At 52.6% G+C, this 20417-nt stretch overlaps 1 protein-coding gene across 5 annotated transcripts; it reads right to left on the bottom strand.

The window, feature by feature from the left end:
- Window positions 1-2684: 2684 nt before the first annotated feature.
- On the bottom strand, window positions 2685-19797 carry CBX7 (chromobox 7). 5 transcript variants are annotated; one of them, XR_013975580.1, is made up of 7 exons: window positions 19531-19797; window positions 17663-17706; window positions 10940-11005; window positions 8283-8349; window positions 5661-6012; window positions 5166-5401; window positions 2685-4971 (listed from the first exon to the last, which is right to left on the bottom strand). XR_013975580.1 is itself a non-coding variant. In XM_080939304.1 (7 exons), exons 1-6 carry the CDS (start codon window positions 19597-19599, stop codon window positions 5244-5246), a joined length of 756 nt encoding a protein of 251 aa, XP_080795430.1. In that variant the 5' UTR covers window positions 19600-19797; the 3' UTR covers window positions 2685-4971; window positions 5203-5243. The 5 variants fall into 5 exon arrangements, 4 of the variants coding, with proteins under 4 accessions (XP_080795430.1, XP_080795429.1, XP_080795431.1 ...); XM_080939304.1 differs by having other exon boundaries at window positions 5203-5401; XM_080939303.1 differs by having other exon boundaries at window positions 2685-5401.
- Window positions 19798-20417: the final 620 nt, after the last annotated feature.

Below are 20417 nucleotides of genomic sequence, written 5' to 3'. Positions count from 1 at the left end.
TTTTTCTTTTCTTTCTTTCTTTCTTTTTCTTTCTTTCTTTCTTTCTTTTTCTTTTCTTTTTTTTTTTTTTTTTTTGATAAAACGTCTCACAGAACCCAAGCAGTTCTCAAAGTCCCTGCATAGCTTGGGCCAGGAGGTGGTGGCACACACCTTCGATCCTGGCACTCGGGAGGCAGAGGCAGGCAGATCTCTGACTTGGAGGCCAGTCCGGTCTACAGAGCCCATCCCAGGATTCTGGGACGTGAGCCAAGGATGACCATGAGCTCCTTGACCTTCCTGCATCCATGTTTGCAGTTATGGCAAGCGTGGGTGGCCACCACACTTGGCTTATTCTGCTTGGCTTTTGAGACAAGGTCTCCTATGTAATCCCGACTGGCCACTATTCCGTTAGCTTCAAACGTGTAGACAACTGCTTGCTTTACTTCCAGATTACTTAAAAACGCTCTTAAAGGTGTGTAGTACCTACCATGCTCAACTCAACCCCGGTGTCTATTTATTTGTTAGTTTGGTTGTTTGGTAATAAACAGTGTTTACTTAGGGCATAGGGAGGGGAGTAGAGGAGGAAAGGCCAGCCATGAGCACTTGCAGAGAGGGGGAGAAGAATGGGAAGAGAGGAGAATACAAGAGCGGAAAAAGCTGTTTATTTCTGCTTTTTAAAAAGATGTATTTATTTTATGTATATGAGTACACTGTAGCTGTCTTCAGACACACCAGAAGAGAACATCAGATCCCATTACAGATGGTTGTGAGCCACCATGTGGTTGCTGGGAATTGAACTCAGGACCTCTGGAAGAGCAGTCCAGCCATCTCCCTCCTCCAGCCCCTTAAGGTTGTGCTCTTACAGAGTAAGTACCAGAGGACTCCCAGGAAACATGAGGGAGGGGGGCTCATTGCGCCTCCATCTGTTAACAGTGGGTGATGCCAGCCTCAGTCTGCCCAATGGCACAGCCACTGGGTCAGGGCAGGGAGACGGCAGGGGGAGGCTATGTGAGACTCCAGCTGGACATCCCCTCCCAAAACTGCCTCAAAGCTGCTTAGGGTGACGACTTGTTTCATCTGTCAGAGGCAGGAACTGATGGTAGGTCGCTTGCTAGTGTAGAAGTTGGTTGGTCACTTTGGGACTCCTGTCCCGTTAGAGCCATGGTTCTCGTTCTGTGGGTTGCGACCCCCCGGAGTTATTTCAATATTTACACTATGTACAATTCACAACGGTAGCAAAATTACAGTCATGGGGTAGTGACGATTTTATGGTTGGGGGTCAGCACAACATAAGGAACTGATTTAAAAGGTTGCAGCATTAGGAAGGTCGATCGAGAACCACTGCTTTACAGTGACTCATAGATGCTTGACTGGGTGCACATCACCTAGGTCCTTGCTGCCATCTATAGGTAACAAAACACTGGATTTACCCCAGAAGCATTCTCCTGCAGTAGCTTCCAGTCAGCAACAATCTCCCGGGGAGGGAGATACAGCTGTATGGGAACAGTCCTCAGACCAAATGCCCTGCTCCCATGCAATACTGTGCAGGGCAGCTGGCCCGTGGGAACAATGTGCTTGAAAAGTCTGGGGGGGGGGTGTCTATGCAGGTGGTATCTCCGTAAGGTCTAGTACAGGTGCCCAATGAGTGCTGAATGCTGCCAGAGCTAGGAAATGGCAAAGGCTGGAGGCTAGATAGGGCCTTCATGCAGACTTAGACTCTGTTCCTCCTGTGGAAGAGATGCTCTTGTTGCCAGGGGAGCAATGCAGGGAGCTCTCAGAACCTCCCACTGAAGCTGTGCCAACGGAAGCAACAAGGCTGACATAGTGTCCACTCACCCCATAGCTGCTACTGACCCTGATGTTTGCTGCCTCCTATCCAGAGGAGAGGAGCTTATTGGAAGCTGGAGCTGTACCCGGGGAGTCTTACTGTCCCTGTTCCCAGTGGAGACTAAGCCAGTATCAGAAGCATGGCCTGGTAAGATGAAGGAAAGACAGCAGAGCCCTGGATCCCTCAGATGAATGCCCTGACCCGTGGGAATGCCAGCAGAGGGGACTGAAGGAGATGAATACTGTCTGTTCCAACCGTGGGGCCAGTACCAGCTCCGAGGACCAACAGCCATCCTGCCAAGAAGCTTCTCTTTTTTTGTCATGGGTCACTTTGGAGAGTTCAGGAGACTGTGGGGTCCCTGTAGTGTTGCGCTTGGCGGAGCAGTGGCCACTATGCCTCCAGCGGCTCTCTTGACATCACCTCTCATCTTGGCCATGGATGTACATATGGAAGGTTCCTCTGCAGGTGTCAAATCCTTCCTGTCCAGCTCCACCCCGCATGCCATCAAGGGAACCAAGGACAGGTGTGCTCACACCCGTCCATGCCTTCTGCACTGTCCGCCTGTGTCGGGTTGTCAGGTACGTAGTCTGTGTAGGTGTAAGTTAGCCTCATGATTGACCTGGGTTCTCCAGCCTGAGAGCAGAGAGCCGCAGACACCCAGACTGCAAGGCCAACAGCAGCAGTCCCAGCCTCTAACGACACCGCAGGAGCCCTGCCTGACACGCCAGGCTCATTTCTGTCCTCAGCTGATTTTAACTGGGTTCAGAAGACTGGATGACTTATCCCAGACCACAAACTATAGTTGGGAGGCATGGGGTCCTGGGTGTGGGAGTGCCACGCAGCTGTGACACCATCAAGAGAGACAACCAGACACATAAACGTTTCTAAAGTCACTTTAATGTATTTAATAATTTTTTGCTTCATCTACCAGATAAATCATCTAAATAAATAGATGCTATACAGTCTCTTACCAATATCAGTACAAAAATAAAACCGCAGTCTATACCTGCTGACTCTTCCCAGCACACACACCCCAGGGGAAGGCCTGTGACTGATCCCTCCCAATACATTCAGGTTGTCTGGACAAAGCTTGTAGCTCATTCTGTGCAAAGGAAGCAGTCTTGTGCTGAGACCCGGCGGCCAGGTCCGGTCCGCCATTTATAAAGCAAAATTGACACCACCTCACAGACACTGAGCTCCTTCCTCAGTGGGCAGGAGGTGGAAGGAACTTGGCAATAAGATCACCATCTTACCAGATGAGAACCACATGGCCTAAATGGGCTCAACTGTGGCACTGCAAGTGTCCACACCAGAGTCTAAGGCGTGTCTTTGCCCCAACCCAACCTCTACATTCAAATGAGCGGGGCCAGGGGAAAAGATAGGCAGGTGGCTACCACTCCTGGCTGAGTACTGGCCCTGTGTGGGGTTAGTGTGTGTGTGTGGTGGTGGTGGGGGGGTTACTGCCCACTTGAGTAGCTTCAGGCCAGAAGCTTGCGTAGCCACTCAAAGCCTTCAGCCATTCTCCCTAGGCGGCCAGTTTCTGGCCATCCAGAGCTGCATGGCTACCCTGAGGGACACCCAGCTTAGGCCATGATCTCCAGGAACTGATGGGTTTCATAAAGGGCCCCATGAGAGAAAAGGGTACTGCCTACTGTGAAAAAACAGAAGACAGCTGTCTGGAAAGCCCCCTGGAGCTTCATGATCGAAAATGTATAGGCATTTAGCCTCATGGCCCAGGGATGGGGAGTGTGACATCAATGGGATGCTGTTCCCCAATATCGTGGGCCATCAAATGTAGCCACAAAGAAAAACTTAAAACATCCACCCTCACCTTTTCTCCAGGAGCTGGGGCCCTAAGAACACCAAGCTTTTCCCCACTCCCAGGCTCCTGCACCCCACTGATTGAGGCTCCTCCTGTCTCTCCTCTCCTGGCCCAACCAGAAATCCTCTAGATTCAGGTCCCAGGACAGAGGTGAAACAGGTCGCCCACAGAAAACTGCCCCCAATGGAAGCACTGAGTTAACCCTGGACAACTTTAGGAAGGGGAGACCAGGGACTAGAGAAGGTCGAAGATGGATCCCAGACAGACTAGGGTACAGGATCTTTGGTTTGGGAATGGGAGTGTCTAAGTCATCCTATCCTTACAGACTCTACTGGCCTCCTAAAGACACAGCAGAATTGGCAGCTGCTAGGACCCAGCCACATAGGTTCCTCTGGTAGCAGGGGGTGAGAGAGCAATGTGCCCTTGACAAGGGAGGGGCCCTTCCTCAGATAGGAAGGTGTCAGCCTATAGGGTACCTGTGCAAACTAGCAAACCACCCCCTTTACCAGGACCACACACTTGTGTGCAACCTGACATATCATAGTTCAATCCCCACATGGTGAGGGCTCATCCTTAGCTGTGCCATTCAGGTTGTATGGGAAGGGGACACAGAAGACGAGGACTGCCCTGAGAAAGTGGTGGGACACTCCCTTCCTGACTGTCCACATACACTGGCACCCATGGGTGACCAGATCAGCTGAGCTGCAGGAGAGGGCAGAGGAAGAGGGACGGGGCTGGAAAGTCACCTGAGTCAGAAAGAACGTGAACTCCTGTGGGAGGAAGGGTGGGCCAGGTGTCCGTGAGCCCGAGGAAGCATCTGCACCGTGCAGACCAAAGCCTGGTCCTACCTGTGGCTCAGAGATTACGTGCCACCAGGTCTCAGCTGTTTGCTGACCGATCCTGTCACATGACATACGTTCAGGGTGGAGCAAGGGTGCCATGGCGAGTTTGTTTGTGCTGCGAATAATGGACGTCGTGTTCACCTGGTCGGTTTCTAAAGATGTGCAAGGTCCATGTGGACAGGTGTGAACACACACGAGGTGTGTGTACATTGGGGTGGCTGGATACGTTCACGGGCATCTCTACATAGGCCAGTGATGGGGAGACAGCACGCTCAGAGGCTTGGCAGGCAGCCTATTTCCTGGTCCAGCCCATGCCCATTGTCCTGATTCTGTCCTTGGTAGCCAAGGCCAGCTTCCATGTCCCACCACAAAGCTAGAGTGGAAAGTTCATAGTAAAGACCCACGTCAAAGAACAGGGAGGGGCACCACCAGAAAGCTGGGGTGACTGCTTGAGGCAAGGTCTGGACCTCCTGGGCTCCTCCGATTCCAAGGATCAGCCTCTGAAAGATAATGACAGAGGCGTACTGGGCAGGGTAGCCTGTCCCCATCTGCGCTGGAGATGAGACCCAAAGAGCACTGGCCTTCCCACCCTGTCCCAGAGGCCTCTTTGTAAACAACCCTCATGGAGCAAGGGCGGGGGTGGGGGGGTGGGGTCTTCCCCGTGCTTCTGCTTTAAAAAAAATAAAATATTTACCCTGCTCCCAGCCCCTCCTGTCTCTGGAATTCCTCACCCAAGCCCCAAGAAACACAGTTTAAGAGGGGAAGCCGCTATTCACAGCTTCCCACCGCGGTCTCGGAAGAAGCCCTCGGCAGCTTGTGCCTCACGGAAGGTGACGGTGACGGAGTTAGCGGTGATGTCAGTCACGGTAACTTCACTTGAGGGGAGCGTGGGTGTCCAGGGAGGTGGCCCATTGGCCAGGTCTGCTCCTGCTGCAGCCATAGAACAAAGACACAGATGAGGCACAGGTTGACACCAAGTGGGCAGTCAGAAGTAGTAAGCGGCAGCACGCAGCCCATCCCCCATCGCTTGAAGCTGGATGCTTAGGAAGGCACACATGCACCTGCCCAGCTAATAGCAGGATGGACAGGGGTTCAGGCCCAAATTAGTACTGACTGCTCCACAGTTGTGTTCCCAGGCCCTATGGACAAAGATCTTTCAGGCTTTGAGGTCTGAGGATGACTGCCTTACCCTCCTCCTCAGGGGGCTGCTCCACAGGCTCCCAGTCTCCAGTGGCCTGCAGGACATCTGGGGCTGCTGACTCCTGCAGGGAGAGCTCCCGTCGATGGCTGTGACTCTCCAGGTGGGGCCCGCGTGGCGGGAACTTCTTGCGTGAGAGCCGCAGGTACTTGTGAGCCTTGCGTGGCTTGCGGAGTGGGAAGGGCAGGGCAGGCACCAAGGGGCCCTTCTCCACCAGCTCAGCTGCCCCCGCCTTGACCACCCCCTCGGGGCTCCCGCTGCCGAGTGGGCGCACCAGAGAGAAGCAAAGCTTCTCCTTGCCCTTGGCTTTGTGGGAGCTCCGCAGGTCCATGCTGTAGAGCCGCTGCAGGGGCAAGCCAGGGCGTGGCAGGTCAGCCCGCCCCCCACTTTAGCACCTTTGCTCAGCTGTAATTCCCCCAGGATACCCAGCCTCATTTGCATCTGTTCCACCTGCCCCTCCCCTGTCCATGGGCCAGGGACCACTTTAGCCACTGCCTACCCTCAAACCCCGCTTAACTCAGTCAGCCCTTTTGGCCTCAAACGTGAGCCTTGTCTCTCCGGGGCTGATGGTCAAGGCTGCAGGGGCTTACTCCTTTAATTCACAGCAGAAGAGCACCAAGCATGCATTGAAAATAAACATAACAGGGTAGGGGCACAGCTCGGTGGCGCAGCGTTTGCCTAGCAATTGCCTGGTCCTGGGTTCCATGTCAAGTGCTATGCTAAATTAGATTTCTGAAGCAGGTGTGTTATGGAGATTTTCTGCCTTTTAGGAGAGAGAACTTTGCCTCCCAAGGAGCCTTGAAAGCTTAAACAGGGAGACAGCAGGAGTGAAGGGGGAAGCCACTGCTGGAGTCAGAAGGTAATCCAGCCTGCACAAACAGCACCCCCTCTGCTGCTTGCAGGCAAGACAATCCTGGGCTCTGGAGCTGCCCTCGGCCAGCCCTAGGGGCTGGGTCTCTTCTGCCAGCTCAGTTGTGGTGAAGGAGAACAGGGGGGCACACTCAACACACCGAAGGGCTGGAACTCTAGAATGGGGAGTCTGTCTTTCCAACTTTAGGTAAAATTTGCACAGAACAACAACAACAAATCCCTAGTGTGAGGCAGATCCCACATTACCCTGCATTTTCTGCCACATGCCACCAGAGGCTAAGAGTTCCCAGGACAAGGGACCATCAAATGGGGCCAAGAGATCACAAACTGTCAAGGTGGCTTGAGGCAGTGGTGACACATGGCAGTCCCACATTTCATACGCCTGTGGATCATCCGGCATTTGTGTATGGGTCACTGGCAGGAAGAGAAGGTTGACCCAGGGACCTCAAGGCTTTCCCTGGGCCCAGCCCTTACCCTGACGTTCCAGATCAGAGTTGGGTTCTATTTGCTATGCAATCCCAGGCTAACCCCAAGCCTCAATAAGCCCTAAGTACCTCACCAAAACCTGTGTCTAGCAACTCTGCCTGCTGGACTTTTCTGTGGAGTGTGACTTCAGGCAAGGCCATAGAGACAGTGCAGCTCCTCCCTTGCTCTTTGATCACTCACTTGACTCAGAAACTCATGGACACACTGTGGGTCACCCACACAGCAGGACCTGTCAGCCCCCAGCACTGCTTCACTGACATGAGGAGCAACCAGACAGCCAAGCTTCCTGCCCCAGCCCCAAAACATTGTGACTGGATCTGAGCCTAAGATCACGCCACAGCCAGCAGAGGCAGCACCACCTTGTGGAGCCACCAAGACCACGGGACACAGTAGCAGTTCCCATTTTCAAGTTGCTGCACTGGGACAGTTTGTCACACAGCAGATGACCTGACACATCTGTCCTGCCTTTATATACAGATGGAACATGTCCGCTTGTGATGTGTGCTGGGTTTATGTCTGGCAAAGGTCACTTTCCCTCCTAGGGCCTGTTTGTGACAGTAAGGAGAGCCCGAGATATCCAGCACCAGGAGTGATTAAACACGTAGGAACCAAAGATGGTCAAATGCCCAGGTGGGCCTTACAGAATTAAGAACACGTTCTTTTATGCCCCCATCCCCACCCCAGGTGAGAAATCACTCAGACCTGCAGAGTCACTGAACTTCATACGCTTTAGGCTTCTTTGCCAAAACTTACAGCATCGTGAGAATGGACAGAAACATTTGCAGGGCAGAGAAAAACAGGCTTCATGGCATCTTCCCATCCACAGAGAAGATGTTTCTAGAAGTCTGCCATTCCCAGGTCACGGTCAGGATGCTAAGGGTCTCCAGTTCTTGGATTTGCAATCCTATTCTGCCATGTTTCCTCAATGCTAAAATTCTTAAATGTTTTGTGTTTACAGAGTTTTGGAAGATCAAAAAAAGCTTACTCACAACATTTTAAGCTCTCAAAGATTGGCTGTATGTCTACCCTCAGGCCCATCAGAGTCCCCTACCCAGGCTGGCTTCCTTGGCTCCAGCTCCACATGTGGCCTGAACAAAATCCCTTCTATAGAAATCTATCCACCAAGCGTCTCACTCTACAGTCCCCTTGGGGTGCTGAGCAGGATGAGAGAGTGGCCCCAGGGCAGTGCACATGCAGGTTGTGGGGGTGAGGCGGGGTGAGGCGGGGTGCGGAAGAAGACTCAGAGGCAGTGGTTACCTGCAACAGAAGCCGCTTGGGTTTCGGACCTCTCTTCCTATACCCTGATGTTCGGTCTCTCTCCTCCCTAGGAGTGTGAGGAAGGTGGCAGAAGAAAAAAAGACAGTGGTGACATCTAAGAGGAGCAAGGTGTCTGCTTCACCCCCTCCTCCATCATGTGCTTGGGTTGGGGACATCATAGGCCATCCCATGCCCCTCCCCATTGCTCTGGGAGCCATAACAGTGTGACTGACATTCAACGTCTCAGACCTGGGTTTCATCTTGAAAACATGCAGGTCTTTGCTACACTAGGGCCAGCCACACAGGGCTCTGCTGTTCATGCTACTTAGGGATCCTATAAGAACGGAGCTCTACTGTCTACTTTCAACCAGAGGGAGGGAAGCCTGGCAACCCAGTATGCTTTGATTGTCTTGGGGTACTAATGGGTTTAGCAAGTTCCTTGGTGAGGGAAGCTCCTCCCAGCCGCCCTACCTGGGACATATTGGGATCTGCAGAGAAAGGAAGACCACCCCATGCCAACTTCAGCCTATAAGACACAACGTGGTACTGCCAAGGAGACGGGACACTAGGTACTCTTGCTCTGCCTGTCTCAGTCTGCCCCACTCATGCCTCCTTCCCGTAGCCCACAAAACCTCAGGACACCAAAGAAAGGTAGGGCTGGGAACTTGCTCATTTTCTATAAGGGTCTGGGTGACCTTAGGCCCTATGCCCATCTGAGCTCTCTATAAACGAGACCTCCCAAAAGGTCTTAAAGTGGTCTTCTTGGTGGGAGCCAAGCAAAGATCTCCTGACACAAGGAATGAGCATCTGGCCTTGACACTTCCCATGCTTTCTGTCACAGTCACAGACAGTCCACACTCCTGGGCATGGTGGCATATGCCCACAATTCCAGCACGTGGGAAGTAGAGGCAAAAGGGTTGCCACACGTGTAAGGCCAGTTAGGACTATATAGCAAGACCCTGTCTCAGAAAACCAAGTCCATCCATTAGAACTCTCTCAGTGACACAGCACTAGTAGCTCAGCCTTCCTAACTGCGACCCTTAATACAGTTCCTCACATCACAGTGAGCCCCTACCATAAAGGAATTTCAGTTGCTACTCTGTAACTGTCATTTTGCTATTGTTTATGAATCGCAATGTAAATGTCTATGTTTTTTGATGGTCTTAGGTGACCCCTATGAAAGGATTGTTTGACTCCCAGGTTGAAAACTTAGGGAGCAGGAAGAAACTGTGGGACAGAACCACCACCATCACAATGAGTTAAGAGAGATGATGATGAGAGGCTGGGAAGATGACTCAGAGCTTAAGAGCACTGACTGCTCACATAGAACACGCAGGTTCAATTCCCAGCACCCACAGGGCAGCTAACCCACATGGTGGACAGTAACTCCAGGGAATCTGACACCCTCTTCTGGTCTCCAGAGGTACTGCATATAATGGTGTGTGTGTGTGTGTGTGTGTGTGTGTGTGTGTGTGTGTGTGTGTGTGTGTGTGCGCGCGCGTGTGCGTGTGCATTCCCACATACACATAAAATATTATAAAGAACAACAGTTCCTAGGTGGTGGTGGTGCACACCTTTAAGCCCAACTCTTGGAAGGCAAAAGCCGCATCTCCTGAGTTCAAGGCTAGCCTGGTCTACACAATTTGTTCAAGGACAGCCAGGGCTACACAAAGACCCTGTCTTGAAAAATAAACAAAACAATGACAAAGAAGGACTAATGTCAACACATCCTTTGATGTGCTTCCAGAAGCCCCTGGGAGAAGCAGGAGTGGGGCAGTGAGGAGCGGCCCAGGCAGCTGTCACAGATGCTGTTTGCAAAGCTCTAGACAAGCCCCCAACTGCCCAGACCAGCTCCAGTCTCCTCACCTGTCCAGTGACACCCTCGTTCCTGTGTCTTGAGAAAAAGTTTTGAGAACTACACTTAGCACACAACCTATGTCCAGCGTGTAGGTGGAAATAGGAAGTGCACGCCACAACCCCAGCGGGCCAGGGCTACAGGGCCATAGCAAAAAAAGCTGGTATTGGGGTGGGGGTGGGGCACTCCTGAGATCGCTCAGCTAGTAAAGGGGCTGCCTGGTAAGTCGGCTGAGTCTGACAACCTGATCTGGAACCCCCACAATAGGAGAGAACTAATGCAAAGTGTTCTTTAACTCTCACATGTGCACTGTGGCATGCCAACACACGCACACATGCACCCATGCATGCAAACAGATGGAATTTTAAAAATGACAACACGTTGTAGTACACCTTGTGGTCTGCACAGGGGCAGTGAGGCCTATGGGACGGTGGGGTCATGACTCTTAGCCGGTTGCTGAGGAGGCCAGAGGCCAAGCCTTCCTCACATCCCTGGCCGTGCCTGACAGCATCAGACTTCCTTCTTTGACAGGGGAAGTCAGATGCTGCCATCCCCGCATGGGGCTCATCTGTCAATGCTTCTGAATAAATCCTCAGCCTGGAGCAGGAGGCCGCAGAAGGGCAGACGCTGGCAGATAGGGAGACACCAGCAGCCCATAGGGACAGGTCCTAGGTGTCCCTGCCATGCACACCCAAACCCACACTGTCCTAAAGACCCTTGCCTGGGGCCAGGGCCCTGGCAGGCTTCCTGAGATGTCTTGGAGCTGGCCCCAGGCCAGGCCCAGAACAGGCAGGGCCCTTACTTCTCCTCGTAGGCCATGACAAGGCGGGGGTCCAGGATGTGCTCCTCTGGCTCCCATGTGCTGTACCTGCAGAGAAGAACAGAAGGTTGGAGTTGCGCTGCCACCACCAGTGTCTCGGAGGCTGCAGCTCAACACTGTGCCTGCCTGTCACTTAGCTGTGTGACATCACAACCCCCTCATTCATGACACATGGCATCAAGACTCCTACTGCAGATTCGGTTAGATCCAACATCCAACTGAGGCCTAAGGATGCCTCTCTTCCTCATCCAACAGCATGGCAGAGGCTCTGGGGCTGGCCTATCGGGGTTCAAGTCCCAGCTCTGAGCCTAGCTGACTATGCAGTCTTGAGCTATGTGCTCAGCAACCCTGTGTATCTGTGTCCCTTTCTGTGAGACTAAAGGTCTCAGTGCCATTCACAGTCATGCCTGCCAGGGAGGAAGGGTTTTGCTACTTGTGTTATGTTGCTTGGCCTCAGCCCCAGCCCCCAGCCCAACCCCAGCACTCTACCATCAAGCAAGGCCCTCAGCCCCTTCTCTCTGAGCCTGGCCTGCAACAGGTGTCTGGTGAACATCTAGCGATAAGAAGCATCTTATGTATATGTTTGGTTTTCTTCAAGACAGGGTTTCTCTGTGTAGACCAGGCTGGCCTTGAATTCACAAGAGATCTGCCTGCCTCTGCCTCCTGAAAGCTAGGATTAAAGGTGTGTGCCAACACTGCCCAGCTGACAGACACTGCACAGCTGACAGACATCTTAGAAGAACAAAAATGGATAAAAATTTAAAGCAATAGGAGGGAAAGGCATATCAATTATAGTTCCAAGTATCAAACTGTAATTAAAAGTGGATGGATAGATGCCTGGGTATACTGTCTACAAAGTGAGTTCCAGGTAAGCCAGAACCACACAGCGAGGCCTCAACTACACCACTCCTGGGCATGTACTCAACAGACCACTGCAGAGACGCTTGCTCACCTGCGCCCTCTGCTGCTCTACGCTTCGTGCCTGGGAACTGGAACCAGCCTAAATGTTCACAGGGAGCTGTGACACGTACTCAAGTTCAGATGCCAAGAAAGACAAGTGATGGCACTCACAGGTGGACAGACAGACATGGAGATGTTAAACTACATCAAGCAATCCAGGCCCAGAAAGACAGACAGCACATACTTTCTCAGCAAAGAGAGGCAGCCAAGAAGATAAATAGTAATGATAATAATAAATCACGTTTGAAAAAAAAATGTTTCATTTTTATTTTATGTGCATTGGTGCTTTGCCTACTTGTATGTCCGTGAAAGGTGCCAGATCCTCTGGAACTATGAGCTGCCATGTGGGTGCTGGGAATTGAACTCAGGACCTCTGGAAGAGCAGCCAGTGCTCTTAACCATTCCTCCAGCCCCAAATCCTATTTTGTAAAAGAAGCGGAGGATCGGATGTGTAGCTCAGGAGGGAAAGGCAACTGCTGCCCAGCTTGACAACCTGACTTCGATCTGGTACCTACTAGGCAGACTGAGATCCAAATTACCCTACACTTCCACAGTGAGACACACACGCACCTTCATACATGTACACATATGCATCTTTAATTCCAGGACTCAGGAGTAGAGGCAGGTGGATCTCTTGAGTCTAGGTAATCTCAGTCTACAGAGTGAGTTTCGGGACAGACAGGGCTACACAGAGAAATCCTGTCATGAAAACACAACAACAACAACAACAAAAAAGGGAAGTAGGGGTAAATGTGGCCACATTTAGGAGCTGGAAAAATGGCTCAACAGTTATGAGCACTTACTGATCTTGCAGAGGACCTGAGTCCATTCCCAGCAACCATAGGGTGGGTAGGTCACAACCATCCATAACTCCACTTTTAGGTGATAAGGTGCCTTCTCCTGGCCTCTGAGGCACTAGGGTGGTGCACACACATGCATGCAAGCAGAAAAAATTCATATGCATAACAAGTTGTAAAAATTCACATCTTTTAACAAGACATTATACACAGGGCTAGAGATGGCTCAAGATTTAAGCACTGACTGCTTTTCCAGACATCCTGAGTTCAATTCCCAACAACTACATGGTGGCTCACAGTCATTCGTAATGGGATCTGATTTCCTTTTCTGGTATCTGAAGACAGTGACAGTGTACTCATTTAAAAAAAAAAAAGTCACTTATCAGAAAAAAATTATATATACATGAAATTATCAAAGAATGAAATAAAATATATGAAGGATAATATAAGGTATAAATTCATACATATATATATATATAAAGCAAACACACACACACACACACACACACACACACACACACACACACACAGACATTTGCTTTTTTCAAGACACGTTTTCTCTGTGTAGCCCTGGCTATCCCGGAACTCACTCTATAGACTAGGCTAGCCTTAAACTCAGAAATCCACCTGTCCAGTGCTACATGCATTTTTTTGAACCCGAACAAAGCCAGCCATGTTCTGTGAATCAGGTCCTCCTGGAGAAAGCAGACAATTGGGTTGCAGGACTCTCAGCAAAGAGAAAAAAGGCAGAGAGACACCCTAACAGCTCTAGGACACTGGTCCAGGGGGAAGGGCAAGCGCCCAGGCACAGAACTCTTTTCCTCCCTCCCTGTTACTAAGTTGGCACGTGGGATCTTGGGCTGCCTCTAGGCGCTCAGCAAGAACCATCACCAGCCCATCATACAAACTCTTCTCCCGGTCCTGCAGCTGTCCCCTAGCTATGCCTAAGAGCCCTGCTTTGTGGTTTCCTTTCTCAGCTGGCCCTTGCCGAGCAGAACCAATGGAACTATGACTACAACTGCTACAATCCAGGGGCCACTGCTGCTCAGAGCCCCAGGTTCTATGAAAGCTACTGAGCTGAGCAGGAGGAACTCATGCCTTCCTCTCACTACCTGAACAGCCTCTCTGGCCTGCTCTGCCCACCTGCAGACCCGTTCCTTGCGGCTGCAGCTACTGTGCGTTTCCTGGCAAGTTCCCACCCTTCACTACATCTCAATTCATTCATCTACAAACAACTGCCTCCAAAGTCTGTCACCCAAGCGTACCAGGCTACCCAGAGGAACTGCCCACCCTGCCCCCAATATATTTCACAAATGTAGGTTCCTAAATAACCACTCCAGTTTAGAGATGAAAAGAGAGGCACAGAGGTTAAGCAACTTCCCAAGGTCGCCTCCTTGGGCTAGGATCACTGCCTAGATTTAGGTCCTTTAAGCCCTGCAAACTGTGAAACCACAGAGAAAGGGGGGGGTCAGGGTCCTAGAACCAAGTCCCTTGGCAGGGGAAGGAAGCAGCAGGATGGAAGGGGGTGGGAAGCCCACCAGCCCCTGAGGCAAAGTGAATCAGCAAGGTCTTAAAGAGAGGCCCAAAACTTGACGAAAATGCCGCGGCAAACATCTGCTGTACAGAGAGAGAGAGAGAGAGAGAGAAAGGGAGAGGGAGAGAGGGAGAGAGGGAGAGAGGGAGAGAGGGAGAGAGGGAGAGAGGGAGAGAGGGAGAGAGGGAGAGAGGGAGAGAGGGAGAGAGGGAGAGAGGGAGAGAGGGAGAGAGGGAGAGAGGGAGAGAGGGAGAGAGGGAGAGAGGGAGAGAGGGAGAGAGGGAGAGAGGGAGAGAGGGAGAGAGGGAGAGAGGGAGAGAGGGAGAGAGGGAGAGAGGGAGAGAGGGAGAGAGGGAGAGAGGGAGAGAGGGAGAGAGGGAGAGAGGGAGAGAGGGAGAGAGGGAGAGAGGGAGAGAGGGAGAGAGGGAGAGAGGGAGAGAGGGAGAGAGGGAGAGAGAGAGAGAGAGAGAGAGAGAGAGAGAGAGAGAGAGAGAGAGAGAGAGAGAGAGAGAGAGAGAGAGAGAGAGAGAGAGAGAGAGAGAGAGAGAGAGAGAGAGAGAGAGAGAGCACTGCGCTTGCGCACTTGAACACTGAGGGTGGGAGCCCAGATCACTGGAAACCTATCTGGGCGGAGCACGCCTGCCTGCTGGAGATAAACATGGCCACGTGACCTATTGCCCCGCCCCCGCACTGCCCCAGCCTGGTAAACAAGCTCTACTATAGCACCCGACCTGCTATTGCAGTACCCCGCGAGCTGGAGTCAGGCGATTGGGGTGGGTCGCAACACCCCAGCAAGACAGGTCGCAGGGTTCCAGTCGGCCGTTGCAGGGTGGGGGAGGGAACTGCCGTGCTGTATACAGAAACTGGGCGAGCTGGGGCCGCGCGGAGCAAGGCCAGCTTGCGGCAATTCCAAGACTCCAGTTTCAACCGCCCCAACTGCTGAGCCTCCTCATTCTAGAGCGGCTCTGCCTACAAGCTCTTCGCTTTGCGTTGTGAAGATTCCACGTGTTATGCTGTGACTCCCACCCTTGAGTGTGGCACACTATAAAATCCAAGAAGCGTGCCATGGCTACCAAGGCTAAGCCAGGCTTCTGGGCCTTGAGTGGAGACACTGTGCTCTGTACCTAGCTGCCTATACCTGGGTGTGTTAGTGACTCCTAGCGGGCTTCATTTAAATATAAGGAAGGCAGAGCGAAAAGTTAGGGTTTTTGCCTTGGGTCATAGCATGTCAATCATAACCAAAGTTCATAAGGTGACATGATAGTCTGGTACCAGAAAAGCCAACGTCAAGACACACTAGGGCCTTCGGTGGCGCTGGCAAGGTATCCCAGCAGTAGGTCAGAATCTCATTTGAGTTTCTGTGCCCCATCTGAAAAGTGGTGACCCATGCATGGCTCATGCCAGGGGGTCTCCCATTGGCAGCTTGGTAACTGATGCATTTACTCAAGCTCCAATGAGCAGTTTTTCTGAAAAGATGGGCCTATATGTGTGCAAGATGAGAACTAGGGTCTCCAAGATGGGTCAGTAGGATGCTGGGCACCGAAAGGCAAAAATGGAGTTTTCAAGGGTCTGAGACAAACAGAGCACTTAATAGTTATCAACACCCTCTGCCTAATGTCCCCAGAGGATCCAAGAGTTCCCCTCTACCACATTCACTTGGGAAGGGGAGGCTGGAAAGAAAATGGGCGGGGACAAAATGGCTCTACAGTGGCCAAGCAAGGGCACCTTCCTGTCACTACTCCTAATTAGTACTTCCTTATCTAGCCATGAGGATCTCACTCTGGCCCAAGACTAGGCTAGACAACACTCACTCCTCACACTCAGCCTGTTCTAAGTCAGTTCCCTGAAAACCAGCTGATCAGAGGCCCTGGCCTTATCCCCAGCTCAACCCGCTCTCCAAGTGAGGTAGGGCCGCCTGGCAGTTAGACCTGCCTCACACAGGCGGCTTGGGTGCTGTGCTGGGGGGTGGGGGGGTTATATTCCTGTAATGACCTCCTCTCTCTGAGCCTCAGTTTCTCCCTCTGAAAAGACAGTATTTTTCTAAGGAAACTTTAAGCTCCTATTTTGGAATGAAATCTTTACTTCCAAAAGGCAAACATGGTTTATGGGCCTCCATGTACTCTCTCAGTCCTACCCCCAGAACAACTGGTTCTAGCAAGACTTTGGGGGCTCCGTATTTGAAATAGAGGTGGATAACTTGCCCAAGGGCTCACTGGTGGCCACAGGGCAGCCAGGCTTTAAGTTTAAAGCAAAGGGGGAGATGGTATCACTCTCCGGTAATCTAGTCAAATGGCTCTGAGCAGAACCAGGAGGGCTGTCAAGGCACTAGCTCCTGTTCTCCTCAGGGAAGCTGTCAACATGGTCAGCTGCAGGTGAATGGGGAAAGCACAGCTGAGCCCCATTGAGGACACTGACAGCTAGTAACCAATGGAGGGGTACTTGGGAATAGAAGATGGGATAGGGAAAAGGTAGACAGTACGTGATACACATGTCAGTTATCCCCTGGATGCCTGTGGTCCATCCTGAACCAACCCCCAGGCCTTTCACCTAGCCAGGCCAAGCAGCCTGGGAGAGAAGTGAAGGCCTGGGCCACTGAACCCCCTTTATAGAGGGGCAAGTTAAGGCACTTGAGGGCTGTCTTCCTCTCTTCCCATCATCCCTCTGTGATATCTCAGGACCCAATCACAGGTCAGCTCTTTACCTCTATCCCTCCCACACACACACAGGAGAAGGAAAAAAAAGTCCAATTCCGAGGTTGTCAGACCGGAGTTTTACAGGAGGTGGGGCAGATCTTTCACAAGCCAATAGAGAGGTCCTATATCTTGCCTGTCCTCACCAGCAACAGCTCTCTGCTGGGAGGCGACTGGTTAGTGAGAAGGCTCCTAATTAGGCACCAGAGGCCCACTGGCTGTGCTAGATATCAAGACTAGCCCTCTACCCCACGTTAGGAAAGAACACTGGGAATTCAGGAGCCCAGCGATGGCCAGGCTCAGCTCTGACTCCCCTCGCTCTGTGACCCAAGGAAAGTTGCTTATTGTCTCTGACTCGGTTTCTTCCCCCGAAGAGCTCAGACCCACTGCCTCGTCACTTGCTCTGTAGGCAAGGGAGTACCATCCAAATCCAAGATGACTCCAGGCTCTGCCCCTCTCCCTACACTGAATGCAGTGAGAACTGGGGAGCCACTGCCCATGGATGGCTCCCCTCTCACCTAGCACTGTGCCCCACCTCTTCCCATGGCCAGCAGCCCAGATGCTGGGGCCTTTGCTTCATCACCAGCAGGGAGGGGGCAGGATGAAGGGACAAGCAGGACACCCCTTACCAGGGGAAAATTAAGGCCCAGAAAAGCCGTGAAACAGGAGCTAAAGCCAGGATGTTAGGGGGATGACAGACAGGGGACACACAAAGGAGGCTTACTTGGGGGGCCATCCTTTCCACTTCACCAGATATTCCACTTTGCCCTGCAAAAAGAACAAAGGGGACAGGGTGAGACCCGCATACTCTACAACCTACCCACAGGACCCTCTGCAACAATACAGCATCACCAACCTGTGAACCTCAAGACTGTCAACCAGGAGTCAACGCCCACTCCACCCCAGACTCTGGCTACCACAGACATCCCCACAGACCTCCTTGCTGTCCCATGGGAGTGTATCTGGTCCCAGACATCCCTGAAACCCAAGATGGGGGCTCATGTCACAGAGAGGAACTGAGACCACACAGGAACATCCATGCAGAATGCAGAGCCTCGCACAGTGGTGAAGTCCCAGGCCAAGACCATGATCCCTTACTTTCAAAGAAGCCTCAGGTAGAGACTGCCTGGCTGGATCCCATCAAAAAGTGGCAGGCCCTCCACTTGTTAGGAACTGGAGTCCCAAGGGAAAAGGGGTCTTGTAAGTGTCCAATCCTGCACCATGCACTGGATGAAGCACCAACCAAGGAGAGCTTTGAGTAGCTCCTTTCTGATCACCTTGTCAAAGATTCCCTCCCTAGCACCACGTAGTGGACAGCTCTTTACAAAAAGCACTTGGTCTGCCAAAGGCACCCATCCTTCTTTACTTCATCCTTCATCCTTGTCCTCTGGCAGAGAGCCAGCTCTGAGGGAGAAATGGGAGCCCTGGGCTTCAGAGTGGTATCCGGAATACACTGCAGCCTCGGTAGAGACTTTGAGTTCAAGGAAGGAGTACCCTGTGCCCTGTGCCCTCTTGGATGGTTTCTATACCTACTTCAGTCAATACCATGGAAAGGCAAGGAAAGAAAGCAGCCCTAACCAACAGATAGCCAAGCGCCAAGCCACCTACCTCGGGCCTACCCCAAACCCCAGCTGAGGCTGCTACAGCAGGTACTTCCCCCTGCCTGCACTTCAGTCACGTGGGAAAAGGTGGCTGCCAGGAGCCTCCCAAAGAGATGGAGGGAGAAAAGGAAAAGAAATCCTTCTGTAGATCCAGGACAGTAACTCTTTTCATTGCGTATGCCCAGATCCAAGTTCACTCTGGGATGAGCCGCTCACCAAGCACGTGCAAAGATCGTAGAGTTGAGGTCTGGACCGGAAACTGCAGGCGTGCTGAGGTGTGCCGTCCTGAGCGCGGCAAAACGCCTCCTTAAATCTCAGTGTGCGTGCGTCCGTGTGTGTGTGTGTGTGTGTGTGTGTGTGTGTGTGTGTGTGTGTGTGTAAAAGGCCATGGCAGAAGTGGGAGGAGCTTCGAGGATGCTCGAACAACAGTGGGCCGGGGCTCCGGAGTAACACCGGGCTGGAAGGCTGGGGGAGGGGAGGAATGGGAGAGAAGAAGAAAGGTGTGCCCTGGGGGGTTGGGATCCGGAAGGTCAAAGTCCAATACGAAAACTTCAGAGGCCACAGGAGACTTTCCCAAAGCTCTGCTGCCAACTTCAAAGGACTTGGTACTAAATATCCAGAGAGCTGAGTTCGAGACTCACTTTGACTCTAACGCCCTGGCAAGTTGCTTCCTCAACTTGAGCTTTAGTCTCCTCGAAAAGTGAGTGTAAAGGGGACGAGGCGGAATGGAGCTCAGGATCTCTAGTCCCATCCTCATCTCCATCCCAGGTGGCCTCGGATGCACCAACATCTGAGGGCAACAACTTCAACTCTACTGGCCCTACACAGTGGCGGGGAAAGTGGGGAACAGGGTGTGGAGACGGGCCAGGCAGCCCGGGGTCCCCAGGTCACCCCCGCACCACTTTCGGCTCTGCCCAACCTAGAGTGGGCGGTGCTGGGGAGCGGGAGGCGACCTCGCCCCGTCCCGGGAGCCGCCCCCGAGCAGCCTCACCTTCCGCACGCGCTTCTTCCGGATGCTCTCCACCGCAAACACCTGCTCGCCTATGGCTGACAGCTCCATGCGAGGCGGCGGGTGAGTGGGCCTGGGGACTGACCGGTCCGGGCCGGGGGTGGAGCTGCGGGGCCGCGGCTGCTGCGCGCGATGCTCCGGACGGCGGGGACCCCGTCAGGCTCGTCCGAGCGCGCACGCGCACGCGCGCACACCTTCTAGTGCTCCCTCACGCCGCCGACGTCCCATTTTTGAACCTGCGCAACGTTTTCCCCAGCGCCAGAGAGCGGGTGCGCGCGCGCGCGGGCGTGCCTATGAGAGCGCCCAGAGGGTCAGCTCCGCCCCCTCGCTGCAGGAGCCACGCCCCTCTCCTTAACCCCGCCTGCTGGCCAAATTGGGCAGCTGGCAGCAGGTCTGATGCTCCTGGCTTATTTGGCTCTTAGGCTCTGAATGGGGCGGTCTAAGGCCCACCCCACCTCGCTGTTTGTCTTCTGGGCTGGACGTGATCAGTCTTCCCAAATCATCCTGATGACTAGGAAGGTCGGAAATGATGTGGCCCTGAAGTCGAGCGTATCAGGCCTGTAATCTCAGCGTTTGGGCAGCTGAGGCAGGAGGATCAGCAGTTCAAGGCCCTGTCTCAAATAAATAAACTGAAACAAGGATTGAAGAGAGGCGCAGCGTTTAAGAGCACTTCTGCTCATTCAGAGGACCTGGGTTGGTTCCCAACTTCCACATCATGGTTCACAACCATGATTCCACGGGATTCCGTACTATCCTCTGATATACTCAGATGCACATACGTAGATGCAGGGTAATATACACATAAAGTATTTATTCAAGAACAAAACAAAACCTTAAAGTTGGACCTTACACCTTTAATTCCAACACTC

This window comes from Micromys minutus (genome assembly GCF_963924665.1).
Source record: "Micromys minutus genome assembly, chromosome: 27".
Classification (NCBI taxonomy): domain Eukaryota; kingdom Metazoa; phylum Chordata; class Mammalia; order Rodentia; family Muridae; genus Micromys; species Micromys minutus.
This window is presented reverse-complemented; position numbering and strand designations above follow the sequence as displayed.

What these genes read in the sequence shown, in the direction of transcription:
- CBX7 (XM_080939303.1), bottom strand. Translation starts at nt 19,599, where the DNA reads ATGGAGCTGTCAGCCATAGGCGAGCAGGTGTTTGCGGTGGAGAGCATC. An exon ending in GTCATGGCCTACGAGGAGAA is followed by an intron (nt 8,350 to 10,939) that starts GTAAGGGCCCTG and finishes TCACACTCCTAG; the next exon opens with GGAGGAGAGAGACCGAACAT. An exon ending in CCAAGCGGCTTCTGTTGCAG is followed by an intron (nt 6,013 to 8,282) that starts GTAACCACTGCC and finishes TTGCCCCTGCAG; the next exon opens with CGGCTCTACAGCATGGACCT.